The sequence below is a fragment of the Cephus cinctus genome, unplaced genomic scaffold, assembly GCF_000341935.2.
Source record: "Cephus cinctus unplaced genomic scaffold, Ccin1 Ccin1_scaffold0013, whole genome shotgun sequence".
NCBI lineage: Eukaryota > Metazoa > Arthropoda > Insecta > Hymenoptera > Cephidae > Cephus > Cephus cinctus.
The window spans coordinates 634506-659105 of NW_014332762.1; the positions used below are offsets into that span (position 1 = coordinate 634506).

Here is a 24600-nt window from a genome sequence, read left to right on the forward strand (position 1 = left end):
ATTCAAACAAAGTTGTTATTGCATTTTTAACAGTCAAAATATGCATAACGGAATGCATCGTATTTGATGAGGGACATATTCTTATCAGTATGATAAGACTTAAACGGCTAATATTTCTGCTGCTTTGAACGTACAGTCTGATTAATATAATGTTATTCATCAATAATGTTCTGCAGGATATCTAATTCCATACAGATTCGGATAAGTAAAAATTAACAAGATACAAAAAGCATGTCTTACAAGGTACAGGTAAATTAGAAATATTCAAAAATATGTTCAATGAGATTTCACTTTTCGTTGTTCTTACGCTAAATGATTGTCAAATAAAATTATTACAAATTTAATTTAGTAATATTTTATATTGTGTCAGGTAAGCATGAAATATATACAATAAGAATATTTTAGTTGCGGCTCTTGTGACTCGGGCCATTACCGTTAGATGGCATTTGGTTTTTTTTTAGAGTTCTTGCTAGTTTGACTGGCGTCTTTATAAACAAAAAGGTAGAAAGTTCTTAGCGCGTGTACTGGTTGTGTGATCATTTAAGTATATAGATTTAGTTGCATTGTTTAATTTATATAAACAATTAGATATTGTTCTTTTATAAGAGAACCGGCGATCGTTAACGAAATGAGCTAGCTAGGAAATAAATCCGACTTTTAGAGTGGAGTAGATTTATTAAACCGTTTATAACTGCAGTATACTGTTGTAAGAATATGAAGGTAAGCTCTTACTGCTCTATTTTGTTTGAAATTATTTAAAATCTGATATCATTTATGATACATATGTTCTACTTTATACCGTATCCTATGCAAAAGGTTATGATTATATATTATTGTGAAATTTTGTTGTTTAGAAAAAAGCACACAAGACAAGACGTCAAATTCAGGCCGCAAAAGCACTGATTGCAAAAAAGAGAGTTGATGATGCAAACGCTCTTGTAGATCCACTTGCAACATTACAATCTTTTCATAGCTATGTGGCAAAGGACAACAGCAGGATAGAAATTGTATGTAAAAGGATTAAAGACATACCTCCTGAAATATTGTCATGGATCTTTGATTTGATGGAGCGTAATATGAAACAACTGTATAAACAATCGAGCTGGGGATGGGACTCAACGACAAAACAAAATGAAATGACAGAACCTGCAGCATGGTACTTAATAGCATCGTGTGAAGGAGAGCATATAGGATTTTCACACTTCAGATTCGATATGGATAATGGATTGGAAGTGTTATATTGGTATAATAAAATATTATTACGCCTGAACGTACATAATCATATGAACCAGATCCTTTATTAATTTCTTTGTGTGTATAGCTACGAGTTGCAACTTGAACCATCTGCCAGGCGTAAAGGACTCGGTCGTTTTATAATGCAGGCATTAGAGTCAATGGCTTTTCAAACTTTAATGCAGAAAGTTATGTTAACTGTGTTCAAGCACAATGCACTAGCCATACCATTCTTCCATGCTCTTGGGTAAAAATCACAATTATTTTTATAAGTTACAATCTATATAGCTATACAATCTTTTTCTTTCTTCGTCATCATTTGATTTGAGTATTATGATTGTACGCATGTGTTTTGTATCAGTATGATCTCTATATTATGTACATAGTTATTCTAAAACATTAAAAATGCTCACTATTAAAAAAATCGTAAATCACATTATTTCATTATCACGTGCTGATTTGATAACCATCATAAGTATCGTGACCCAATTTCAATTTTATCTTACATATATTTCCACCACTAAATTGGCGTACTGTTTGATATTGTTACAGATACAAATTGGATAACACCAGTCCACCAGTGGCGGAAAATCTGGGCTACGTTATCCTCAGCAAGCAAAATTTATGCCGAGGGCCGGTCGACTGAGAGACCATGTTCAGTATTTTTATAACTTCTACTGGGCCAATTCTATAAATTGTGTTTCAACGATGCTGATTTCAGTATAATTTAAAAATTCGAATGGTCGATATATTGCAGTTAGACCAGATTTTATAATTGATCTCTTCAATCTGTGTACAGCAAATCTGATGTGTCATAGCAATGCAACCTAAACTTAGTTTATGCAAATGACATGTTACTACGGATGTTAACTCTTTCGCTCCTAACGTCAGCTTTGACCGGCGTCCATGCGATGACTTGTAGATACTAATAACACTAGCTTTAGCAGGCATAACTCATTTTGGTAATAACTTCACTTCTAGCGTACTTCATAATCGATATTCAGTCGACGCTCCCGTAGGGCAGGGATTAAAAGAGGAGATGAAACAAATGATAATAGCATATAAGAACATGAAAGAGTGCCGCGCTAGAGAAATTTACAGAAAATACATAGAATATTCAAAAAATGAGAAAGAAAAAGCAGTAATAGGGAACAGCATTGAAACAGTGAGAGAAACGAGGAAATGAAATGATCCATGTTTTAGTGCATAAATTTATGAGAATATGAGATAGAAAAGCAAAAATAAGCAAAGGGTGAGGACATTCTGAATGATAATGAAGCAGATTGGTAAATTGAGACTAAAAAGGATAGGCGAAACGGAGAAACGGGCATAAAATCTATAGGAGAGAAATAATTTAGAACAAGGATAATAGAATAAGTGAAAGAATAACATAAGGTTAATAGAAAATTCCTTGTAATGCCGAAAGATGGAACAATAAAATTATTTATACACATCAATTGAAATTGTGGAATCATCTTAATCCTTAGCTGGTCCACGTGGGATACCAGAAATCCTAGTGAATTTTGAAAAGAATGAAATTGACCAAATACCATGCCCTACTAAATTGTTTCTACAATGTTCTCATCGAAAACGACAAGAAATTTCAAATTGCTTTCATGATAAATATTTTTCTCAGATTTTGGTCTTTAGATTTATATACTAACCAATCAAAAACAAATGATTAGCAGCAAAGTAGGAGCCAAAAATAGCGTGAAGTTTTCAAATACCCCACGTGGAGCTTCGTGAAACGCCCAGAGTAGCGAACCAGTTATGGTTAAGATTGCGTTTTATGAAACAAGATCGGCAATAATTGGTGTGGACATAAATTCACTATGGGAGATTTTAGAGATGGTCCAACATTATGAAATGTTAGTGGAGCTTCGCTAATCGTCCAGTCTTCCATATAATTAAGGAACTTAGTCAAGTCAATTTCTCCTGCATCGGAAACGTTGAATCGTGCCAAAATTGAGTTATCCCCCCAACAAATGTCAATCGCTTGGCGATGCAAAACCATGCCTAGACCTTTACCAGCACCTTCCGGTACAGGAAACACTCGGAGACTTGTTACACTCAGATCAACGGGCAGATCAAAGCGAAGCGGTGAGAATATACCATTGAGTTCAAACGGCAGAGTAGTAGTTGGGTGTACTGCTATTACTGGATGTAGTAATTCTTCGGATGCTAAATGCCCACTCAAAGATAACAATCCAGCAGGGTTGTCTGCTACAGGACTTGGCTTCTGGCAAGTGTCTCTCTTTTTCTCCAAAACCAACATGAACAGATGATTAGTCAACAAATTATCCGTGACGCCTTGTCCCAGTCCTCTGTTATCATCTTGAACAAGTTTTCGATCTTGCATGATCTGTTAAAGAACATATCATCATGATAAATAGCTCTAGATTGGTAACGAATGGACAACAATATAATGAAATTGTACGTGATAAAAGATTAATAATTTTCATGATATGCATACTAATATCATTGATATATAGTTATTATATATTATTTAATACATTTTAAACGCAATCTTACTTCAATTTGACCGGAAGCCATAGAAGCAGTACCCAAAGGCTGTGCTGTTGCTACAGTTAATCTGACTTGTTTATCTTCAATATATCCTGCAGCAGCTAAGGGATAGTAGTTCCCTTGTGTAGGCAACTTTGTAAATCTCTGACGCCTAATCATCTGAAATAGAATGGTAAGTTGGTGCATATACGTACAGTTTCGTAACAACTACATAATTATAATAAATCAGTAATTACGTTCAGTCCATTTAGATCCGTAAAAAATTGATCACCGGATGCAATGTTCGTATCAAGCCTCATTGCTAACTCATAGTTTTGCGTTTCAGTGATATCAACTTCATTAAGTATATGTAAACCGAGGCCATCGCTACCGGGCGAATTAAACAAAGTGCACGTATGACGTACGTGCAGCAGTTCAACGAAGACCCTCGATAAAATAGGGCCAGTCGTTAAATGAATTATTCGATCATCGTCTACAAAAGCTAAATCTGGCTCTGGCTTATTAGGTAGAAAGAGATAAGCACCACTCTTGTCCTGAGTAGAGCTTCTAGTCCCATACTTCACAAATTCCAAGTGAACAGGGAAAGTAGTGTCGCTGACACGTAAGGCCTTCAGTAATCCGGACTTGCCAAATGCTGCTGATAACTCAGGTCGTTGTGTGATAGAAAACTCCTGGGTCGAGGGTAATACTTGGATATGTTTGAACCCGGTTATGGAAGGTGATATCGCAGTGTTAAAAATTGTTACGTTAGCGAAGTGCACATCCCTGTATCGTGGAACATAAATATCATGATAACGAATGAAAAATAATAGACAAGGACAACACGTAAAATAGATAGACAATACTTACGGCGGTATAGAAGTGCCGTGAAGAGTATGAATTAAGTACGTGGTAAGACCAAAACCAGGTACACTGACTAGAAATGAGAGTTCGTATCTTGTTCCTGTTAATGCAGCAGGTCCAACCCATATAGGTGACACTTGACATTTAACTGGATGACCCATACGATCTGTTACTCTTACGTATGGAGTAGATACAATTAAGGTTTGGACCTTCGTTCTTTTTCTTGGTAACGAATTATACAATATAACTTTTCTTGATGTAGTTTCGTCCCCAAGCGTTAGGACATATTTATCTCCAACGCTGGTATGATGTGATCTTGAATGAGATTGTATTGTTAGAGAAAAATAATTGCACATAACTATAATAATAGTTAAGAGTGAAATATCAATTGAAAATATTTAGGTTTTGACAAACTGAAAAATTTGAGAAATATACAAGATTTATATTAAATACTAACTAGAGTAAAAGAGGTAGTTATCGAACCTAGTTTCATCTAATGAAAAGTAGATAGATTCCAGATTAACAGCAGACCCTTGTGGACTTTTTAATAAGTGGGATATTGATTGCTGGAGTACGTGAGCAGTATGATTCAAAGCTGTTATCATCTTTTGAGCATAATCTATTACTACGTTTTCTCGAGCTGTTCCCGTTATTCCATCATGGTGTTGAAATAGTGCATGCCATCTTCGAGCTTCTGTTATTCGAGATGCAAGACTTCCTTCTGCTAACTGATCATTTCCTTTAACCCACGTTATCGCTGACAATAATTCTGAGGCTCTCAAAGAACTTAGTAATACACGGTCCAATCTTTTGTGAAATGGTCTACAACAATAATGTTAGTAGTATATAATACGGTCTTTTAATAGAAAATGAAAATTTTTACTCATCTTTACGTAGGTATTCGGATTTACCTGGATGTGAAATATCCACTCCAATAGTGATCGTCTCTATCGGCGTACGTAAAGAAGTCCCCCGATAATGTTGGGAATTCATTAATATGTTTCTTCTCTTTTACTGCATCAAAATAATCACTAAGGGTTCCAAATTGAATTTGAACATTCATATGCTCATTATTATTCATGTAATCAAAGAGCTTTTGATAATTTCCATATTGAGCATCCCATTCGGTTACGTGCGCATAACGAAAATCATCTCCTAAAGGTGCCAACACGACATCAGTCTTAAAGAGTTGGGATTTTTTACGATATTGATCGAGTAATAATTCAGCGCGTTCCGCTACATTTGCTCGTGTTATACTACGTGGAGCTACCCTCCACGGGCAGGTGATACCAAAATTAGGAAGGCGATAAAAATCAAATTGACAGCAAACTTTAGGATCTGGTCCACATGTGTGCGGCACATCGTAACTGTAAAACGGCATCATGTGAGTAAATAGTTCTGTGGAACCATCATTGTCCCACAGCTGTCTCCAACGGAATTCAAGATTCTTATCCTTAGCAAGTTTCTTTTTAACAGAGTAATGTACTCTTTGTATTAATAAATTCTCTAATCCAGCACCTTTTAAGAGATGAGGCATTGTAGGGGATAATCCAAAGGGATCTATTGTCCATCCTGAATATGGAACATAATCTAAGTTTGCTTTAAGCCATTGATGGCCTTCTGTTAACTGCGTAAGTTGTGCTATCCAATGTGACACAGCCTCATCAGGCATTACCCAGCCACCAGTTACAATTTCCAGTTGACCATCATGGACTAATCGCTTGACTAAATCTCTAGTAGAACCAGACTGTTCTTCCCACCAGAGTTTGAAGAATGAAATTTCAGCCCAAATGAATTTTCGTCTCCTGTCCTCAGCCAATTTTGTGACCATATTATTTAGAATATTTCTTGTTTGAAATTCATAATACCTCTCAAAGGTATTGAGCCACCCTGGATCATTATGAGAATGGGGCACAACAAAAACTTTCAATTTTCTATTGGGATGCCACTCTTTATCATTGTATGTAATTTTCCATCCTTGTTTCCACATACCACCATCAGGGTTGTCAAATGGTAACTGCTTATACAAATCCAACATCTGAATATCAACATCAGGTATTTTTCCTATATTGAAATTACAAGTATGCTGCTTTTTCTCTCGGTTTGAGCTCATAGAATAAGATTTATTTAGCTGGTTTTTTACATAGGCCATTGGAACCAATTCACTCTTAATTTGTGCTTCTTGAAGAGCATTCATAGCTTTATGATGTTCATCTAAATCTTGCTCTAACTTAGACAGCCTGTTTTCAAAGTGTAGCCACTGATTCTAAAAAACGAATTTGAATACCAATCCAGATTGCCATACAATTTCATATTATTTCAATAATAAGGTTTCAACAACAATATCCTGTAGAGACTTACATCTTTGATAGAAATTCTAACATCATGGTCTGGAGGAAACAGTGTCAAATCCAGCATCAAATAAATTATAACACAGCAGGCGAGTATTATACCTGCTCCCAAAACCGCAAGTGTTTTTCTAGTCCGCATTTTAAGCTTATTTCGTACACATATAATGCAACATTCACATTGATATAAATTATTACGTTTCTATTTAAGGTGCAAACATTATTTCACGTCCCGAGTCCATTGAAGCAATTTAAAGAAAAACTATCTATTGAACTCTAACCCTCGATAAGAATATTTGAGCAAACATAATGAAGATCGCCCAATCAGTTCACGTTAAATAGACTCTGTAATATACGATACTATGAGACATCGATGGTTTTAACATAACCGAATTAATTACTTCTTCACGACGAAATGAATGATTATTAAAAAATGTTTACACTCTGACAGTTGTCACTTTTTGGCAATCAACACTACTCCACGACGTACGGCAGTCAAATGAAGCCTTTCCTGTTCCTTATGGCTGCGGTCAAGTGAAGCCCAATGAAGCCTTTGTAGCCGCGCGCAGCTTTTCCTTGCCAACTGTTACAACTATCTGTGATTACGCGTACACGAGAGACTTAAATTGATTTAATTAATTCTGATTTAAAGAGATTGACCATTTCCAAATATTTCTTATAAGTAGAAATGTCTATGATTTGTGTATTCCTTTAAATCAGTATTAACTAAGCAGTTAAAACCGCCGTGTAACGTCGTATTTTATGAATACGTGGACAACCGATATTGTAATGATTACAATAATTGCGCAGCTCGTGAGATTACAGGAATGCAGTTTTTACAATTGGCATAATATATTTTCATAAGCTAATGCAAGAGAAAAAATGCTATAACTATAATCAGAAATAATTCACCTTACCGTGCTGCTGAAAATAATATAATACGATATATTCACTTTTTGTTGAAAATAAATAAAACCGATGAAACATTGTTAGTCGAGAGGAATCAGATTTGTGCATAGAGATTTCTTATAAAATCTTACAAATATTTACTACTAAGAATGAATGAAATTCCTATTAATTTCAAATAAAAACATATTGCTTATGGGATAATCATCAAAAAAGCCAATATTGGACGCGATAACCTATTACTCCGAATCATTTTCAATCGAAATGTATATGCCTCTAATTGCCCCGATTGAATCCGATTCTAATTTAATCGGATATCTATTGGTTTCTATTGCTTTTAAACGGATTATTTAAGCTGAGATAATATATGTATATGATTGTCAAAAGCAATATTATGATCGCCGTGAATATAATTGTAATATAAATATATTTTCAGTTGGATCTTAATAATTAGTACCATTTACATTTCTGTATTCATAAGCAAATCATTATCACTATCTGCTTGCACTACATTTACCTGTTTTGACAGATGCGAACCATCGATTAGATAAGGGTTTCTCTTTAAATATTTGGATTACATTGTTATTAGCTGCTATAAGTGCAAAGAAGACGAAGTAATTCGTATTTACATGGATAAGAGAGAGATATATGAATTAGTTTAAATGTACGAATTTATACCTTTTTTAAAATTCATTATAATATATGATTTACGCATTGATAATGGTTCTACGATAAGATCATTTTAACGTTTTTAAAATAATTTGAAGGCAGAATTTTGAAATACTTCTAATATCGACTGCAGTAGATAGAGCATCATCAATGGAGTACACAACTGACGTCTAGTGGCCATGTGTTCATGTTCCTCCAATCAAAATAGAGATATAATGTGCCGGCGGCTACATGAGAATGCATGGCTGAGTGACAGCTGATCCATAAACCTGTGCACTTTTGACATTAGTAAGAAAAGTGATACTGCTACGTCGATCGGAGCACGATAAGTTTGCATGCCAGATTACTTTGTATAATTCGTATGAATGTGTGCCCTGAAAAGTGACAGTTATCGCAACACAAGTATATTTTAATCCCAATATCTGGTAATCTATTTATCATGCCCGGAGAGCCACCCGCAACGTCTGCAAGCAAGTCTAGTGGAAAAGCAAAGAGGATCTCTATACCACGAGTACAAAGCAGTACGGATACGGAATTGCAGTCTCAACAAAGTCAAAGTGGATCTACACCCCTGCAACCAAACGCTCTTTACTATGTAAGCTTTCGCTCGGATATGGACGACAGTTCTGTTCCACCGGTATTACGCTCCAGGCTACACGATCTTTTCCAACAGATCGAGAAGGAATTTGCAATGCTCTGTGCAGAAAATATGGGATGTAAGTAGCAATGTCGAGATAGATCGCTCATGACAGTTCTGTACCTTATATTTTTGATTACGTTACAGTACAGGAAAAGATTGATATGCTCAATGAAAGACTCGAGAGGGAATGTTATGGTTCTGGGGAACGTGGTTTGCCTCCTGGAGAATTTACAGATTATCCAGACACAAAGAATCTTTCTAAGCAGAAGTGTAAGAAATTCCTTGCATCACGTAACTTGAGTTTATCGATATTCATTTAATTGTTATATATTTTTTTATTTAGCAATGGGAGAAAGTTCCGCACAAAAAATTAAAACTTCTCATAAACTGAAAGCACAAACTAGTAAAATAGTGTCTAGTTTCAAAAATCCCACAATGTCGTGTAGTATGCAAAGGGAATATGCTGGTCATAGGGATGGAGTATGGGAGGTGTCTGTGGGTAGATCAGGTCAACCGATAATAGCAACAGCATCTGCAGATCATACAGCACGAGTTTGGGGAATGGATAGTGGCCGATGTTTATTACAATACATAGGGCACAATGGTTCAGTCAATTCTGTACGATTTCATCCTACTAGAGATTTAGCTCTTACAGCCAGCGGAGACTGTTCTGCTCATGTATGGCAAGCAGCAGTAAATTGGGATGTGCCAAAGAGACAATCTTCTGCCGAAGATATCTCCACAGTCAATCCAGACAGAACAACAAATAGTTTGATCGGCATTAATGAGGAACAGGAGGAACCACCGACTCTAAGAACTCCAGTACGAGAACTCCTAGGGCATACAGGTGTTGTCATGGCAGCAGATTGGCTTCCAGGAGCTGAACAGATAGTTACAGTATCTTGGGATAGAACCGCAAACTTATATGATGCTGAAACTGGGGAGATTATCCATACGTTATGTGGTCACGATCAGGAATTGACGCATGTATCAACTCACCATACTCAACGTCTCTGCGTTACATCTAGTAGAGACAGTACTTTCCGCCTGTGGGACTTTAGGGAACCAATTCACTCTGTATCCGTATTCCAGGGGCATACCGAGTACGAATATGCAGTGATTTATTTATTTATATCCATACAACTGACAGTATGCGAAACTAACTTTGTTTATATATATTTCTACACAGGATAGTAACTTCAGCCGTTTTTACAAGAGAGGATAAAATAGTATCAGGCTCTGATGACCGAAGTGTAAAGGTATGGGAATTACGCAATATTCGCAGCCCTTTGGCAACAATTCGCGGAGATAGTGGAGCAAACAGATTGTCTGTATCGAGTAGCGGCATAGTAGCTATTCCACACGACAATAGACAAATACGACTCTTTGATTTGAGTGGTCAAAGGTTGGCAAGGCTTCCTAGAACAAGTAGACAGGTATGTAACTGTTATTCGTAATCTTTATTATAATTAAACTTCATAAAACTAGTTACATCATAAGAGGGAACGTATTGCAGGGACATCGTAGAATGGTATGCTCGGTAGCCTGGGCAGAAGATGGTGGAGTTTGCAATCTATTTTCTTGCGGATTTGATAGACTCGTATTGGGTTGGAGTATCCTTCCGGTTAAGGATGCCTAGTAAATTGAATCCTGTGCAGTTATGCACTTTGCGCTTGCATAAACGTGACATTGGAAATCGTTGGCGGAAACTGCATGATGTTATTAGAGATATAATTATGAGCCAAGAGTCCACCAGCCAATCCTAGCAACGATCCGCCTCTTCCACTCTCACAGACAACTGGAAATATATAGTTCAAGTGAATGGTTCTATTTTCAAAGAATATCTAGCAACAATTAGCGAGGAATTCAGAATCAATGAAAATGGTAAGATTGATAGGATATACCTCAAGTGTCTCACGAATTGTCGATGTATGTGCATATTCATAAACGCATTATAAGATGGATATAAAACAAAACTGTGTATTGAATATTCAATGAATATATATGTTACGAGGAGAAGTTTCTAGTGAGAGTAAACCAAATATAAATGATATACAAAATGTATGACTTTTATTTTATATTTCTTACCTGAATATGCCGTTAGAAGACAGAGTACTGTATATCCGTGAATAAGTGCGTAATGAGGGTCTGGTTCCACGTGTCTCCAGATTATGCCTAATAATCCTAAAAGCTTAGCGCACCCGCCAACCGTTAAAGCACGACTAAGATCACATGCTTTATATCTAGCAGGTCTGTTACCAAAAATGAGCCATCTAATTTCTGTTATAGCTATTACAGTACCGACAAAGGCTGCTATAGAGATTGTTGTTAGAGCGAGTAAAACATAAAAATTTCTCTCGCCCTCAAAAACGTCACTACTGTCACTGTTCACTTCTGGGACATTCGATACAGCTAAGTTTGAGATAAGCGTCGTCCAAACTTTAAAGGATTCACTTAAAAGTAAGACGACCATTAATTTCCAATAGGACTTGAAATTGCTGTTGTACAAAAGATGGCGATATGCTGGCTTCTCCAATAGTACAAGATCAACTAGTACTATGACTGGATCATATTCGATGTACTTGTCTGCTATACTTCCACACTTGTCCTGAAATTCAGAAAGTTATAGCGGTTTCATATGGTATTTGAAGGAACTGCAAATTCTGTTTCTTACACATTTCAAAACTTTGAGGACACTGGGACTGTATCGCCTGTACAATTCCTTAACTTCTGCACCACAATTTATGCAGGTGTTCATAACGGTACCGAGACGAGTATTCTTTAATAATTTTTAATACCTTTTTCTGTTTCCGGACCCGGTGAAATTGTCTGGTATACTGCAATTTTATAGGTTAAATGAAGACGCTGAGATGTATTCATTTTAGAGGCATCAATATGTATTGAATAACCTTGAATACCCTGAATGATCTATGTTACATACATATATATATATATGAATGTTATACGTTATTCTAGGTATGGAATTTATTACCTACAAATAACGGTACAAAACATTAAGGAGTCCTTGTCAAATGAGTAGCTACAGCGAGGACAATGATAAAGAGATGAAGGGAAAGTATAACTGTGTGTGGTAGCAATAGTGGGGTGTAATGAAAACCTGCTCCAACGCTACCGCCTAAGGTTAACCGAAAACATTATACGTGTTCACTTCATTGAGGACAGTTCTTATGATGGCTTCGAAACTATTTCTGACGTTACCAACTGGCCAACATTTACCGGCTTTGGGTTTTGGGACATGGCAAGTAAGTAAAATCTAATTTAAAAACAATTGTCTATAGAAATTATTGTCAAATATTTCCGAATATATACTCGAATAGAGAGGCTCCAATTACTTGTATTTACACTGGAGTCGAACGAGAGATGGAATCATTGCATGTATATATAAAGTTTAGTAATCTGTAGACATACACATACGTATTTCATCTCTAAACTTGATACCAGTGAAAAAATAGCCAATGATATAGTCGGGCAACGACATGAGTTCCACTTTCGAGAGGCCATCTCCTTACGAATCTAAACGTAAATAAGTCCTCTCACAGTGGAACTGATGTTGCGGGGTTCGACTATATAGTACTTCGTTTGTATTACCTACACTTTATGAAAAGTGTAGATAATATAGATAACGTGAACAAACCTAGTATTCGTATATTTAAAGTTTTTTTTAGATGTATCACGTATAATTGAAATGTATGATATACAAAGAGAATTTCCATTTTCTGCAAATTTTATAGGCAACTGATGCAGAATTAGAAACTGCGCTCGATGCAGCCTTGGAAGCAGGATATAGACACATAGATGCCGCTTCTGCCTATGAAAATGAACCAATTATTGGTAAGGTACTAAAAAAATGGTTGGATGCTGGCAAGGTCAAGCGTGAGGAACTTTTTATTGTTTCTAAAGTAAGCAAAATCATTCGATTCAGCACAAAATCAAATTAGAAATATTTATAAATAGAAACTGTAATATGATAACTAATTGAATGTTAATTAACTGAAGCTTCCAGTTGTCGGTAATCGTCCAAGTGGGGTGGAAAAATGGCTCAAGAAATCTTTGAAGGATTTGCAGCTAGATTATTTAGACTTGTATTTAGTGCACGCTCCATTTACTTTAGAAGAAGTTGGTACAGAATTACATCCTGTTAATGAAAAGGGGGAAATCAGAATTGATACTAGTACTGATCATATAAAGGTGTGGGCAGAAATGGAAAAACAAGTTGCCGACAAGAGAACCAAGGCAATAGGACTCTCAAATTTTAATATACAGCAAATAAATAAAATTCTTGCTGCAGCTAAATTACCTGTCTCGAATCTACAAATTGAATTGCATGTCTATTTTCAACAAAAGGAATTGGTGAGTCCTTAGCATGAAGATACTGCAAGCAATGTTATATATAAAGGTAATATCCAACTTTTTGTAACAGGTGGAATTTTGCAAGAGTAAAGGCATTACTGTAACAGCATATTCACCCCTGGGCTCACGTGGATTAGTTAAATTATTAGGAAAGACAGATACAATGCCTGACTTATTAAAAAATCCAACAGTGGTGAAAATAGCTCAAAAGATTGGGAAAAGTCCAGGCCAGGTGCTTTTGAGATATATAATCCAAAAAGGAATAGCTGCTATACCGAAAAGCACAAATCCCCAAAGGATTAAAGAGAACATTGATTTATTCGACTGGGAATTACAATCAAGTGATATGGATGATTTAAATGCTCTTGACAAAGGGTCATCTGCCAGAATCTGTGATTTTAGTTTCTTTAAAGGCATTCGAAATCATCCTGAATTTCCTTTCTAAGCATATACTACACAACAGTGTTATACTATTGATATATTAACATTTTTCATTGTTGATATTTAGAATATACTAGCAATCTTATATTAATCTCTTATTGGAGTAAATTACGGTGTTAGCAAAATATGAAATAAAATAATATACAACATTAGATATTAAGTTGTACTGTTCGAACTGCTTCATTACTAAAATATATTGATTTTAGTAAACTTTATTACATAACCTCAACCGACATAATATTCCAAGATATTAGCATAACTACTGAAATACGAAAGTAAATATAATTCTACAATTGTATATAGACAAAAACAGTAACTGTCAATACCTTATAAAACACTATATCTTTCAAAGGGCTCCTAATATAAAAAAAGATAACTGTCAAACAAATACCGTCAGGTGGACCAGAAAATACCGTCTTTCACAGACAAACATCAAAATTAAGGGATAGCCCTGAGAATATACTGATAAAATTAACAAATTCTACTTGCATCAAAAACTCCAATACATCCCACTTCAGTAACAATCAATATGTCCCAACATAGGCGTCACCGAATGAGATCGTCATCAAACAAGATCATCAGGAAATAAACCTCTATTATCCATGAAGAACCAGTCGAATATTCGCCAGCAAGCGGATGATCTCATGGAGGATAAAGTTTTGGACGTCATTATAATGATCTACGCATAACTTTAGGATATATCCCGTAATTGAACCACGGTTACGGTTATTAAATTTTAGTCAATAATGTCCACTGGCTTACGTGTTACCGGCTGAGATCAATCGATGCAATTAGTTGAAATATAATAACCGCAACTGTGGTCCAATTAGTAAAAATTCCCCTAAAATTAATGATGAGATTTGGGTTTCTTTTTGAAAGATATTTTTAAACCTATGTCATTGCGACTCCTATAATTTAAAAATCTTAAAGATGACTGAGCCTGCAACTTTATAATATTAAAAAGCTCATTGGTAACGTCACCAGTTGTCCTACAAATGATTAGTCTAATGATTCAATGCAGATGTATGTTCATAAAATAATTGCAAAAGAATTTTAATTAATGCATAGTGGCGGATGTTTTCGATTATAGTCATTGCTATAATAAGTTACTTATTGTTATAGTTCGTTGCTTATAACATGTTAATTAAAATTAACAAAAAATGAGTCGTACTGTCATGAGTCATAGTAATCTAGAGTGCGCTATTCTTATTCATTATATCACATTCGATAAGTATTAAGGATATGTATATACTCGATATAGCCAAAGGTCGTGAACTGCAAGCTTTATTTATTATCAATACCAATAATGATAGTGTGAGTTATGGAAAAATTCTAAAACGCGTATATGAGTAATATACAAAATGCGTACATTTTATACAATATTTAGTAATATAGCTATTCTTAATATTATAAAATATCACTGCATCTTTTCTGCCAGCAAGTTTAATTCTTAACATGTGTTTCTCGGCAAAGGAATGCATCTTAACGTGGCCTAACAGTAACAGTAATCTTCTTAACCACATAACACAGATTGTATATATTTATACTAAGTATGCAAATGAATATGTAGAAAACTAAATAATAAAAATATCCTAATCAAAAATATTATTTGTTAATTTGTTTAAAGATCTCAGGAATGCTAACAAAGCATGTGTGCCAATTATTATATGCGTATCTGCCACATTGTCAAAAAATCCCTAAAAATCTTTTCTCAGTGCCTTGAAATCCATTTAAAAAATGATACAGCAGTGTCATTAGGCTCTGAGTCATACAACTGGTAATTGCTTGCAAATACTAGCGGGGATTCATATGGTGACGCTTCACGTGTACGCATGCGTAACCCGCTCACAACTGGCATCACAAAAGATCATCACGCCTCGCCAACAAACCCGCAGTTTGAGTCTGAATCTCGTGGAGTTCGAATCTCTTTCATCAGCGAAGAAGTCTACTACACAACTGAACAACATGGCTATCTGTGAGTAACAATTATCCGGAACAGAATAACCCTGGTTATAATTTCTATAGAGAAGTGCAAAGATATGTTGTTAATTATAAATTCAAATTTTAAATTTTTTACTTTCAAGAACAAACCATTAATGAGTGACTCAAGAGCGTTAAATGAAAATGGAAATTTTAACGGTCAAATTCAAATTTCGACTTCGATGTTCCCGCCATTAAATCAAAAATTATTTGCAAGAATTCCGCTGCAAAGTTAACTGTCAATTTCACAGTTTTTACTTTTTATTTAGTAATTCTGCAAACTATAATTACAAGAAAGCTGTAAGTAGATGACAATCCAGAATTGTTACATGTTGCATAACAGAAAGATATTAATATTCACGATTTGTTTAAAACAATACGTAGTATTTATCTTCTTTTCTACATATAATGAAGTTTAAACGTTCCTCAGAAGTATAACTGAAAATAGGATTTTGTGTGTTTTGAAGTATTCTACTCATAATTCTGTCATTCACTTTGCACCCAATACAAGAATAGCCAAGGGCGAAAAACAATAATAGATACTAGAATACCGAATAGAAGCCTTTCAATTTTTTATATTCAATATCATGATCCAACTTAGATTTTTATTAAAGAAATATTACTACAATCGTTCTGTCTCATCTTAGATTTTATATAGAAAAATAACTTGAAATACGGTAGTGGATGGCGCAACACTAGCATCTAAATATAGTCGGGGTGTGGTTGCCGGTTTGACAAGCCGGCCGGCATTTCATATAGTAAGCCGGTAATACATTGGATAATCTATTCATAACGTATCTTCGCAACTGCAAAATAACGAACAGCATAACATACAGACATTTGAGAATCCATTAACGGTAAAAAAAATATTAAGCAACTTTGACATTCCGTATAATAGATCCATATGATTGGTAAATTGCATATGATAACACGGTCTCAAATGGAATGACTTACGCCTACATTATGAGACAAGCTAGTTAAATCCATACTACCTCGATCAAGATCGCCTACTTCTTCTTAAGCGTCATTCAAAATGGCGGTGATCCAGCTTAGAACATTACAGTAGATCTATTTTTAGTAAAGCTTCTCAGAAACAACAATTATGGTATGCTATGCAGCCGAATACATTGCGTTCAAGGATCTTTCGACCCTCTACAAAATACATGAAAACCCACCGTAAAAGCTATCACGAACACAGACAAAAAACAGGTTCTGCAAAGTTTCACAGAATGTTGAGTATCAATAAACCAATATAACATTGATGAAACTCAGATGTATTTGCATAGTGGTGGTACATAACTGCGTAAATCGATTTTAGTAAATTACTTCGTCAAATAAAGTATTAAAGAAAAGCCTGCATAATCGTTTACACTAGTCAGAAAAGCTATTTGATTAGATATTTATTACTGTTATGATAGCGTTGACAAATAAGTTGAAAGTTTTTCAATTGACAAGCGCAGTTTGACGTAACACAAAACGAAGCCTAAACATTGGCTTTAGCAGAAATTTTTTTCAAGGAACCAACGGTTTAGCTATTTATCGAGTCTGTGTCGTTCCCTGCGGAAAGCCGGTTCTACCAAACATTATGCAGTGTACGTATACAAAATATATGGCACAGCTCGTATATTCACTTTAATTGAAAATATCGCAAAGTAAACTGTGCTATGAATCACAAACAGGTTCTATACGTCCCAATGAAAATGTCGAATTGTGTGTTAGACGTACATACATACATAGAAGGTATCTCCTTTTGCCCAATGTAAAGCTGGCGTAGCGAGTCAGGATCACGTCATCCAACGTTACGATTCGCTGCTCTTGTGTAATACGCGTTCCAAGCTGCTTCGTTATGCTTCTTACTTTGAGGATGATCGCCACATACAAACTTTTCGTTTCCTCAGTGCCTTCGTTCTCCTGGACGAGTGGAGAATTTCGAGAGAAATAATTCACACCGAGTGGTCTCCAACAATGAGCCAATTGTAACCTTGTGTTTAAGAGAGCGTATCTCCTCTTTTCTTTATAATAAAATTTGACTACCAGCACTAACAGCTTTTCCAGGTCGTTATTCAATCGAATGACAATACGTTTCTTTGTCGTTTCTGTAGCAACAGAAGTTTTCTTGATAATCCAAAGATTTGTCGACGGTATATTTACGATCGTGACACCATTGCAGACACTCCTTTAGCATTTGTCTTTACACTCGACGCAGAATTCCATGACGTTCGCTAAAGACCACCGTTGCTATGCGGGTTCAGTGACAGTACGGACAAATAAAAAGGTAGGTTTCTAATAGTACTGCGCAGTCCTGACACGTTAATTCCGTTACTCCAGTGCAGCTAATTGTAAACAAGAATGCACATCGCAATACTATAAATATTATGCACCATTGTACTCGCTCTGTCGTCCTGCCACTGCTGCCAGCATTTTTCTAACAAGACTTGAGTGTCTTATTCGAGTTAATGACTATAAATAGACTAGTAATTTGTAGGTTAGAAGTATTCAGCGGTTAGGGAATAGTCACTAAAGACTTGCAGTGTGTTACCATATTCGAAATAGGCATTCGCAATGTTCCGTTGTTAAAGAATGTAGCAGAATGAGTGTTGTACAATGAGAATTGGCTGAATAACACTAATTTTCATGTAATGTTAATTGCAAACATTACAGCGCTCTACATTATAAGAGCTAATTATTTTGAAGAATTGGATCAATATAATTTCTAGGTCTTTGTAATGCGTTCAATGAAATAGAAAAACTGTTAGTGTTTCGCTACTTTATATGTTACGTCTTCCGAGATCAATAGTTCAGATGAACATATACGTTGACTATCTTTCTGCGTGGTTCGGGAGATTTTGCGTGGAAGAAAAAAAACATCCGATATCGTCATCGAAACCAAATCGAATATGACATCATATTGATGACGTTTCTCGCGAGAAGGTCGTCATTGGTGATTTAATTGAACCGTTCACTGTTGACTAATCAACCTTCTATCGTGCGAGTCTTGTGTATGAGTGCATAACGAGACGCTTCGAATATTTTAAATATTGATTACCAAGTAGTGATATGATGTCACCTATGACTTTGGCCTCTATGACATAGATAACTATTTATATATCTGGAGATTCTTAAGCAATTCGTGGATTCGGTCAGTTTGCGAACGAGGCTTAAGGGTATTGCACGTGATCAGAAAATAATCTTTAACACGTCAGGGTTTCGTGTATATATATAGTATATATACAATATATACACACATACACACATTTGTATTTTTTTTTGGTAATCCAGTTTTAAGATTCGTGCCGGTCGCCGAAGTGTATTTATATATATATTTATATAAAAAATAAATAATATACAGTGAATTGTATCCAGAATTGAGAAACTGAGACTAAATAATTTAAACATTACGTGAAAGAGACTTTATATCAATTTTAAAATGATTGTGTTGGTGAAGGATATTTTACCAAAAAATTTCTTCGTCAAAACTGCTATACTGGTACTTGTGTACTCAATAACTGATCTACGATATCAATTAAGAACATTGCTCTATCGTGACGGTACATACATATATACATATATATACCAATGATCAATATGATTTACCTATGATGAAATTCTTCTGTCTCTCTCGTTACCGCGCGACAGTAATCTAATCTTCCGGTTGGTTACTTCCGCAAATTAAGATAAACTAAGAAAATCCTTCAGGCAACCATAATTTCGGTACTTTGTTTAAAGGAAGATCTGGCGCGTTGAGCTCTCGCTACTTGTTTGCCGTGTGACAAGGAATGCGCGCCGGGTAAGAATTTTGTAGACTTATCGGGAATGTTGCTGGCACTGCATTGCTACGTGAGAGTAATGCTGAAACAGAATAGTCCTTGAGAATGTCAATAATCATGAATTGAATTTATTAATCGTTAAGAAACTCATTGCTGTAAATTTCGTCTGAGCAATTTATATTGAGATTCAAGGTGATCATGACCTGTATCATTATCTCTGGTAGACCATGTAATGTATTATATGATTTTGAAATGTTGCCGAGAGGTTAGAATTCGAAAAATAAACATCTTATACGTTCTCTTCGATGACTTTGAGACTGATGTCGATCTTACGGATCGGTTTACATATGCAAATCTTATGCAAGGATTTGTTTACGTCTGAAACGATGGGTGTGTTTGCAATTCAGCAATAGCAGCAAATGGTTTGTGTATAACCTACAAGAACATTAATGTTTCAAGCGTCTAGTTGCGTTAATAATGTCTTCCGTTATGTTCATTGATTTTTGAAGCAAGAAAAATTGTTTAGGACTCTTACGTAACAGTCGACAGATTTTCATACGACGATGTGAAGTTTGGTTCTTCGAATTGGAATTTTTTCCGGTTCTTAATTAACACTGTCTTATTAAGTCGTAGATCGAGTACGAAAGACGTTAAGTAGTTTTACTATTTCCCAGTGATACTGCAATTATGTTTCACGATTGTCATTTTGCATTTTAATAGTGTAAAGGGTACTATTGATCCTTGGGATGCCTCCATTGTCCTACTTTCCTGATTACATTCATCCGTAGGAAATATATTATCGGAACCAGACATCGTAGCGCTGTGTACTCGCCAAATGACATAAAATATTGAGAGTCTGTCTCTCAGTAAAAATTTGTTCTTAGAACATTTAATTGAATTGAAAAAATCTTTGCACTGCTCTAATGCTCGGTGAATTCATCTAGGGTAAATGCTGAAAACTTCTTTACCGATTGAGTAATTGGTTTCATTTTGTTTCGACTTTTTAGCACTTTCTACGGAAGATAAATTGGAGTATCAGTTCTATCCCGTCACTAGTGGACAAATTCAATTTCGTGTGAAGACAGCTAATGATGCTCACGTTGCTCTTACTACTGGTCCAACTGAGGGAGATCCTATGTATGAGGTATTTATGATTTTATATTAATTATCCAGATTGTGACTTAAAAACCAAAAGGTTGGTATTACCTATAATTAAAATTTTATCAGGTCTTCATTGGCGGTTGGGGTAACAGCAAATCTGTAATACGTAAGAATAGATCCAAACCGGAAGTTGCTGAAGTTGAAACACCTGGTATATTAACTGCCGATGAATTCCGTGGTTTTTGGATCAGGTATGTATCTATGATAATTTGATTTATTGTAAAATTATAAGTAAACGTAATTTTGACATTAGGTAATTATTAATTGATTATTAAAGATGGGACGGTGGTAACATCACCGTGGGTAAGGAAGGCGAGGGCAGTCCGTTTTTGAGTTATCAAGATCCGGAACCATTTGGAATTGGTTACTTTGGTGTTTGCACCGGTTGGGGCGCTACTGGCGAGTGGCTCATTGAAGGTTAGTACCATATATGTATTATTATAGCTTAAAGTTTTGTACAGGGGTGGACATTGTTTGCAAATAATAATTTTGAGTATATGCTATACATAATTGCTAGAAGAATATACATTTGGTGCGATGAGACTATTACATTAGAATCGCATATCCAGGTATAAGGAATGTTATAAAATACGCTTACAATATAGTTTATAGTATTTTTAGCTTTCAATATAATTTTTATGACAAATTTTGACATTTCTCGGCACCGTTAACTCGTGATCGCTACAGCCAGGTGTATAGGCGGTTACGGTGAACGTATGTAAAATATAAAACAGTTTTTGGCACCTTTGAACGTTTCGCTTTTAACCTGCAGAATGTATAGTTTTCATATCCGTGCACGTTAAAACCCAACACTCGATTAGAGATACCAAATACAAACTAAACAAAATATGAAAAATTGACAAATCAGAGACTTTGATTATTAATTGATATATCACTTTAATACTGCATTATCATAGTTGTACCTTGACCATAATTGAAGGTCGTAAAACATTGAGAACCCCCGACGAGCTGTCCTACAAATTTCATCCTGTAAGAAGTGGAGCAGTGTCAATTGAAGTGAAGGCCAAGAGCAATGCTCATATCGCCCTGACAAACGCCAAAGGCGAGACAAGTCCAATGTATGAAATTATGATCGGCGGATGGGAAAATTCAGCGTCTGTCATCAGATACAATCGCACGCAGCCCGACAAGGTTCACGAGTATTTTATTTTTTTATTTCAAAAGAGAGATATATAGTCTATCGATATTTTACAATAGGATTATTTTGGATCAGGTGCGCGTAGATACAAAGGGCATTCTGAATTCCAATGAATACAAGAAATTCTCTATCTCTTGGCTCGATGGCCATATTGTGGTCAAAACCGGAAATCAGAGTGGTCCAGTGCTTCTGGACTGGCACGATCCCAATCCTATAGGCGTGAGCTATATCGGTGTACGTACTGGTTGGGGTTCTACGGGCAATTGGAATCTTCGATTCGAACCTCATGCAGCTCATGGTGGCTCAGGAGCAGCAACTCCCAGTAAACGTAATTTTCTAGGATTTCTGTAATCCGATCTGATAATCAGCTTTGCTTCGTGTGAATCATTACAGTATTATCAATGTTATTGAAAATATTTAATTATCTATTGCGATCTTAAATTATATATTTTTTCATGTTGTTTACGGGATGGAAAATATTTAACAGAATCATTCGCGAGCTTTCTACAATATAGAAATTATATAGGTTTCATATTTTGTATTAACTTTGGTGTTTGACAGGGCTTGCGGCCTATACTACATCTACATTTAGTTTCTCACTCTGCGTTGTCTATTAAATTGCTACTTCAATGAGGAATGTATCACGTATTGACTTGCTGCATGTGTCAGTGAATTGTGTTAGATGATATTCTTGTATTATAAGCGTGCACGTGCTGATTAACTTTCTTTATGTTAGTAATCTTTATAAGAATGTTCAAAGCGTATAGAGTGTAAGATAAAAATACCTACTTGCATGAATTAGGCAGAATAAACACATCATGAACCGTGACTCGCTAATAAAACTAATAATAATTAGGAAGGTCTGCTTCATGTGGCAGAAATCATTAAGATATTTCTCTTGTCTTAGTTCCAAGATTATTAAAACTCCAACCCTCGCATGGTGGCCTAAAGGATTCTAGATCTTTCATTTTTCATGTCAATACTAGTATAATTTTTGTGGATATTCTTTATATATTGATTGGCAATGAATTTGATCGATAAAAAAATTAATTCTCCCACATATGTTTAAACAAGAATAATTTCCAATCCAAAATAACATATTTAAATTTGTCATCAATGAATTGCATTAACAAAATGGGGTCCTTTATAAAAGCTGACCTGTCTATTGAAGTGTTATATGCTGTTCTACTCACTGCACTCTGAACGAATCTTTTGAATTGTGTGTAAATGTAAATATAAAAACAAATCATATTTTTCACCTCTCTTAACAGATCCACAAAGACCTTCCGCGCCATCAGCTCCGGCAGCATTCCAAGCGGGAACTGCATGCTGGGTAGACGCTTCCGGCGGTATGGTACCTCCTGGTGCAATTGTAGGAGGACAGGACGACGAGCCGTTGTACGTTGGTCGTGCCTATCACGAGGGTGCTCTTATACCTGGCAAGGTCAAGCCAGGTCATGCTGTATGTTACATACCATGGGGCGGTGCCGAGCATGGAAAATCTGACTACCAAGTAAGAAGACTTGTTTATAATATTAAAATCGAAATTGTTAGATAAAATATTTAGAACTACGGTTAAATACTAAATATGTTGTTCTTGATTCTGTACAGGTTCTCTGTGGAGGAAACGTAGCGTGGATACCAACCTCTGGAGGAAATGTTCCACCAAATGCTATTCCTGGTGGCGAAACCGAAGACGGTGAACCTCTCTTCATTGGACATGTTACGCACGAGGATGGCGTTGTTACCGTTGGAAAGGTACAACCGTCCCACAAGGTGCTCTACGTTCCATATGGTGGTGGTGAAGTCGGATTCGACGAGTATGAAATTCTGGTTTCCCATTAAAAGCGATATGAAAGCATTCTGAACCTTGTCGCTGAAACATTGCCGATTACCACCGATGAATTTTGGAATTCAGGAAGATTCAAACAACGTTTTTAAATAGATTGTGGATTTTGATCTGTCGCATATTGTACAACGAGAAAAGAACCGCAAGTGTCTTACGCAATCGCGGACGTATTATTTATTTAGAAAACTATATATATATGTATGTATGTACTTGTTATTAAATATCACAAAGATATTCTACATGAAACATAATATACGTACGATATCGAAGACGTACAGTGAAATTCTATTCCAGCGTTCATCGATTGCGAATCGTCTTTGCAACAATAGCAGCTTTCGCATATATATATATATAAATATATATGTGTAGATATATATCCCTGAGGAAACAATAGCGCCGTAGAGATGGCGATTGCCATGCAATTATATTGCTCGGTTAATGTTGTTAATCACCTACAAACCCACCATGCACAAGAAGAAATGTTATTTAATTATATTATGCGGCGACATGTAAACATATATTTTACCTTGATATACGCGTAGCTTTTAACGCACAAGAAGTATTGCTTTGTCAAAAATATTTTGCAATTGTATACTATAACTTAAGGATAAATATATATGAATAAAATACATGTTACATGTATGTTTATTTACCATTTTTATATTGTATACATCAAGAGTGTTGGTTTATCGAAGCTTCTATTAGAG

The 24600-nt window shown here is 35.6% G+C and overlaps 6 protein-coding genes across 11 annotated transcripts; 4 read left to right on the forward strand and 2 right to left on the reverse strand.

Moving 5' to 3' along the window:
- Positions 1–96: 96 nt before the first annotated feature.
- On the forward strand, positions 97–2690 carry LOC107264517 (N-alpha-acetyltransferase 40). 2 transcript variants are annotated; one of them, XM_025082301.1, is made up of 4 exons: positions 97–243; positions 855–1243; positions 1322–1480; positions 1786–2690. In XM_025082301.1, the coding sequence occupies exons 1-4, from the start codon at positions 232–234 to the stop codon at positions 1877–1879; spliced, it is 654 nt and encodes a 217-aa protein (XP_024938069.1). In that variant the 5' UTR covers positions 97–231; the 3' UTR covers positions 1880–2690. The 2 variants fall into 2 exon arrangements, with proteins under 2 accessions (XP_024938069.1, XP_015588338.1); XM_015732852.2 differs by lacking the exon at positions 97–243 and adding an exon at positions 365–720.
- Positions 1273–7680, reverse strand: LOC107264491 (alpha-mannosidase 2). Its single transcript, XM_015732804.2, has 7 exons — positions 6964–7680; positions 5514–6868; positions 5086–5424; positions 4609–4917; positions 3996–4524; positions 3766–3918; positions 1273–3595 (listed from the first exon to the last, which is right to left on the reverse strand). The coding sequence occupies exons 1-7, from the start codon at positions 7090–7092 to the stop codon at positions 3008–3010; spliced, it is 3402 nt and encodes a 1133-aa protein (XP_015588290.1). The 5' UTR covers positions 7093–7680; the 3' UTR covers positions 1273–3007.
- Positions 7681–8731: 1051 nt separating this feature from the next.
- Positions 8732–11225, forward strand: LOC107263512 (WD repeat-containing protein 37). Of its 2 annotated transcripts, XM_025079945.1 has the most exons (6): positions 8732–9120; positions 9199–9241; positions 9310–9435; positions 9509–10268; positions 10355–10601; positions 10682–11225. In XM_025079945.1, the coding sequence occupies exons 1-6, from the start codon at positions 8965–8967 to the stop codon at positions 10802–10804; spliced, it is 1455 nt and encodes a 484-aa protein (XP_024935713.1). In that variant the 5' UTR covers positions 8732–8964; the 3' UTR covers positions 10805–11225. The 2 variants fall into 2 exon arrangements, with proteins under 2 accessions (XP_024935713.1, XP_015586305.1); XM_015730819.2 differs by having other exon boundaries at positions 8736–9241.
- On the reverse strand, positions 10607–15552 carry LOC107263543 (protein ARV1). Of its 2 annotated transcripts, none has more exons than XM_025079976.1 (4): positions 14467–15552; positions 11840–12002; positions 11254–11773; positions 10607–11188 (listed from the first exon to the last, which is right to left on the reverse strand). In XM_025079976.1, exons 2-4 carry the CDS (start codon positions 11921–11923, stop codon positions 11157–11159), a joined length of 636 nt encoding a protein of 211 aa, XP_024935744.1. In that variant the 5' UTR covers positions 11924–12002; positions 14467–15552; the 3' UTR covers positions 10607–11156. The 2 variants fall into 2 exon arrangements, with proteins under 2 accessions (XP_024935744.1, XP_015586358.1); XM_015730872.2 differs by having other exon boundaries at positions 10607–10963; positions 14467–15547.
- LOC107263536 (alcohol dehydrogenase [NADP(+)]) lies at positions 12190–14192 on the forward strand. The gene is made up of 4 exons (XM_015730861.2): positions 12190–12428; positions 12918–13085; positions 13183–13536; positions 13607–14192. The coding sequence occupies exons 1-4, from the start codon at positions 12354–12356 to the stop codon at positions 13979–13981; spliced, it is 972 nt and encodes a 323-aa protein (XP_015586347.1). The 5' UTR covers positions 12190–12353; the 3' UTR covers positions 13982–14192.
- A 219-nt stretch (positions 15553–15771) lies between the features above and the next one.
- Positions 15772–24524, forward strand: LOC107263519. 3 transcript variants are annotated; one of them, XM_015730832.1, is made up of 8 exons: positions 15772–15952; positions 20732–20868; positions 20952–21076; positions 21163–21302; positions 21826–22037; positions 22120–22372; positions 23316–23557; positions 23656–24524. In XM_015730832.1, exons 1-8 carry the CDS (start codon positions 15787–15789, stop codon positions 23887–23889), a joined length of 1509 nt encoding a protein of 502 aa, XP_015586318.1. In that variant the 5' UTR covers positions 15772–15786; the 3' UTR covers positions 23890–24524. The 3 variants fall into 3 exon arrangements, with proteins under 3 accessions (XP_015586318.1, XP_015586327.1, XP_015586335.1); XM_015730841.2 differs by lacking the exons at positions 21826–22037; positions 22120–22372 and adding an exon at positions 21573–21599 and having other exon boundaries at positions 23656–24164; XM_015730849.2 differs by lacking the exons at positions 21826–22037; positions 22120–22372 and having other exon boundaries at positions 23656–24164.
- Positions 24525–24600: the final 76 nt, after the last annotated feature.

Bases quoted from the DNA above. Each gene is read 5' to 3' on its own strand.
- LOC107263543 (XM_015730872.2), bottom strand. From the start codon at position 11,923: ATGAACACCTGCATAAATTGTGGTGCAGAAGTTAAGGAATTGTACAGG. The intron at 11,774-11,839 runs GTAAGAAACAGA...TCTGAATTTCAG, and splicing joins TCCTCAAAGTTTTGAAATGT to GACAAGTGTGGAAGTATAGC. The intron at 10,964-11,253 runs GTAAGAAATATA...ATATATTTCCAG, and splicing joins TCTTCTAACGGCATATTCAG to TTGTCTGTGAGAGTGGAAGA.
- LOC107264517 (XM_025082301.1), top strand. The intron at 1,244-1,321 runs GTATAATAAAAT...TTGTGTGTATAG, and splicing joins GGATTGGAAGTGTTATATTG to CTACGAGTTGCAACTTGAAC. The intron at 1,481-1,785 runs GTAAAAATCACA...ATATTGTTACAG, and splicing joins CCATTCTTCCATGCTCTTGG to ATACAAATTGGATAACACCA.
- LOC107263512 (XM_015730819.2), top strand. From the start codon at position 8,965: ATGCCCGGAGAGCCACCCGCAACGTCTGCAAGCAAGTCTAGTGGAAAA. The intron at 9,436-9,508 runs GTAAGAAATTCC...TTTTTTATTTAG, and splicing joins GAATCTTTCTAAGCAGAAGT to CAATGGGAGAAAGTTCCGCA. The intron at 10,602-10,681 runs GTATGTAACTGT...AACGTATTGCAG, and splicing joins TTCCTAGAACAAGTAGACAG to GGACATCGTAGAATGGTATG.
- LOC107263519 (XM_015730832.1), top strand. From the start codon at position 15,787: ATGGTGACGCTTCACGTGTACGCATGCGTAACCCGCTCACAACTGGCA. The intron at 20,869-20,951 runs GTATTTATGATT...AAATTTTATCAG, and splicing joins AGGGAGATCCTATGTATGAG to GTCTTCATTGGCGGTTGGGG. The intron at 23,558-23,655 runs GTAAGAAGACTT...GATTCTGTACAG, and splicing joins ATGGAAAATCTGACTACCAA to GTTCTCTGTGGAGGAAACGT.
- LOC107264491 (XM_015732804.2), bottom strand. From the start codon at position 7,092: ATGCGGACTAGAAAAACACTTGCGGTTTTGGGAGCAGGTATAATACTC. The intron at 6,869-6,963 runs GTAAGTCTCTAC...TTCGTTTTTTAG, and splicing joins TTAGAATTTCTATCAAAGAT to AATCAGTGGCTACACTTTGA. The intron at 5,425-5,513 runs GTAAATCCGAAT...TTATTGTTGTAG, and splicing joins AGTGGATATTTCACATCCAG to ACCATTTCACAAAAGATTGG.
- LOC107263536 (XM_015730861.2), top strand. From the start codon at position 12,354: ATGATGGCTTCGAAACTATTTCTGACGTTACCAACTGGCCAACATTTA. The intron at 12,429-12,917 runs GTAAGTAAAATC...CAAATTTTATAG, and splicing joins TGGGTTTTGGGACATGGCAA to GCAACTGATGCAGAATTAGA. The intron at 13,537-13,606 runs GTGAGTCCTTAG...TTTTTGTAACAG, and splicing joins ATTTTCAACAAAAGGAATTG to GTGGAATTTTGCAAGAGTAA.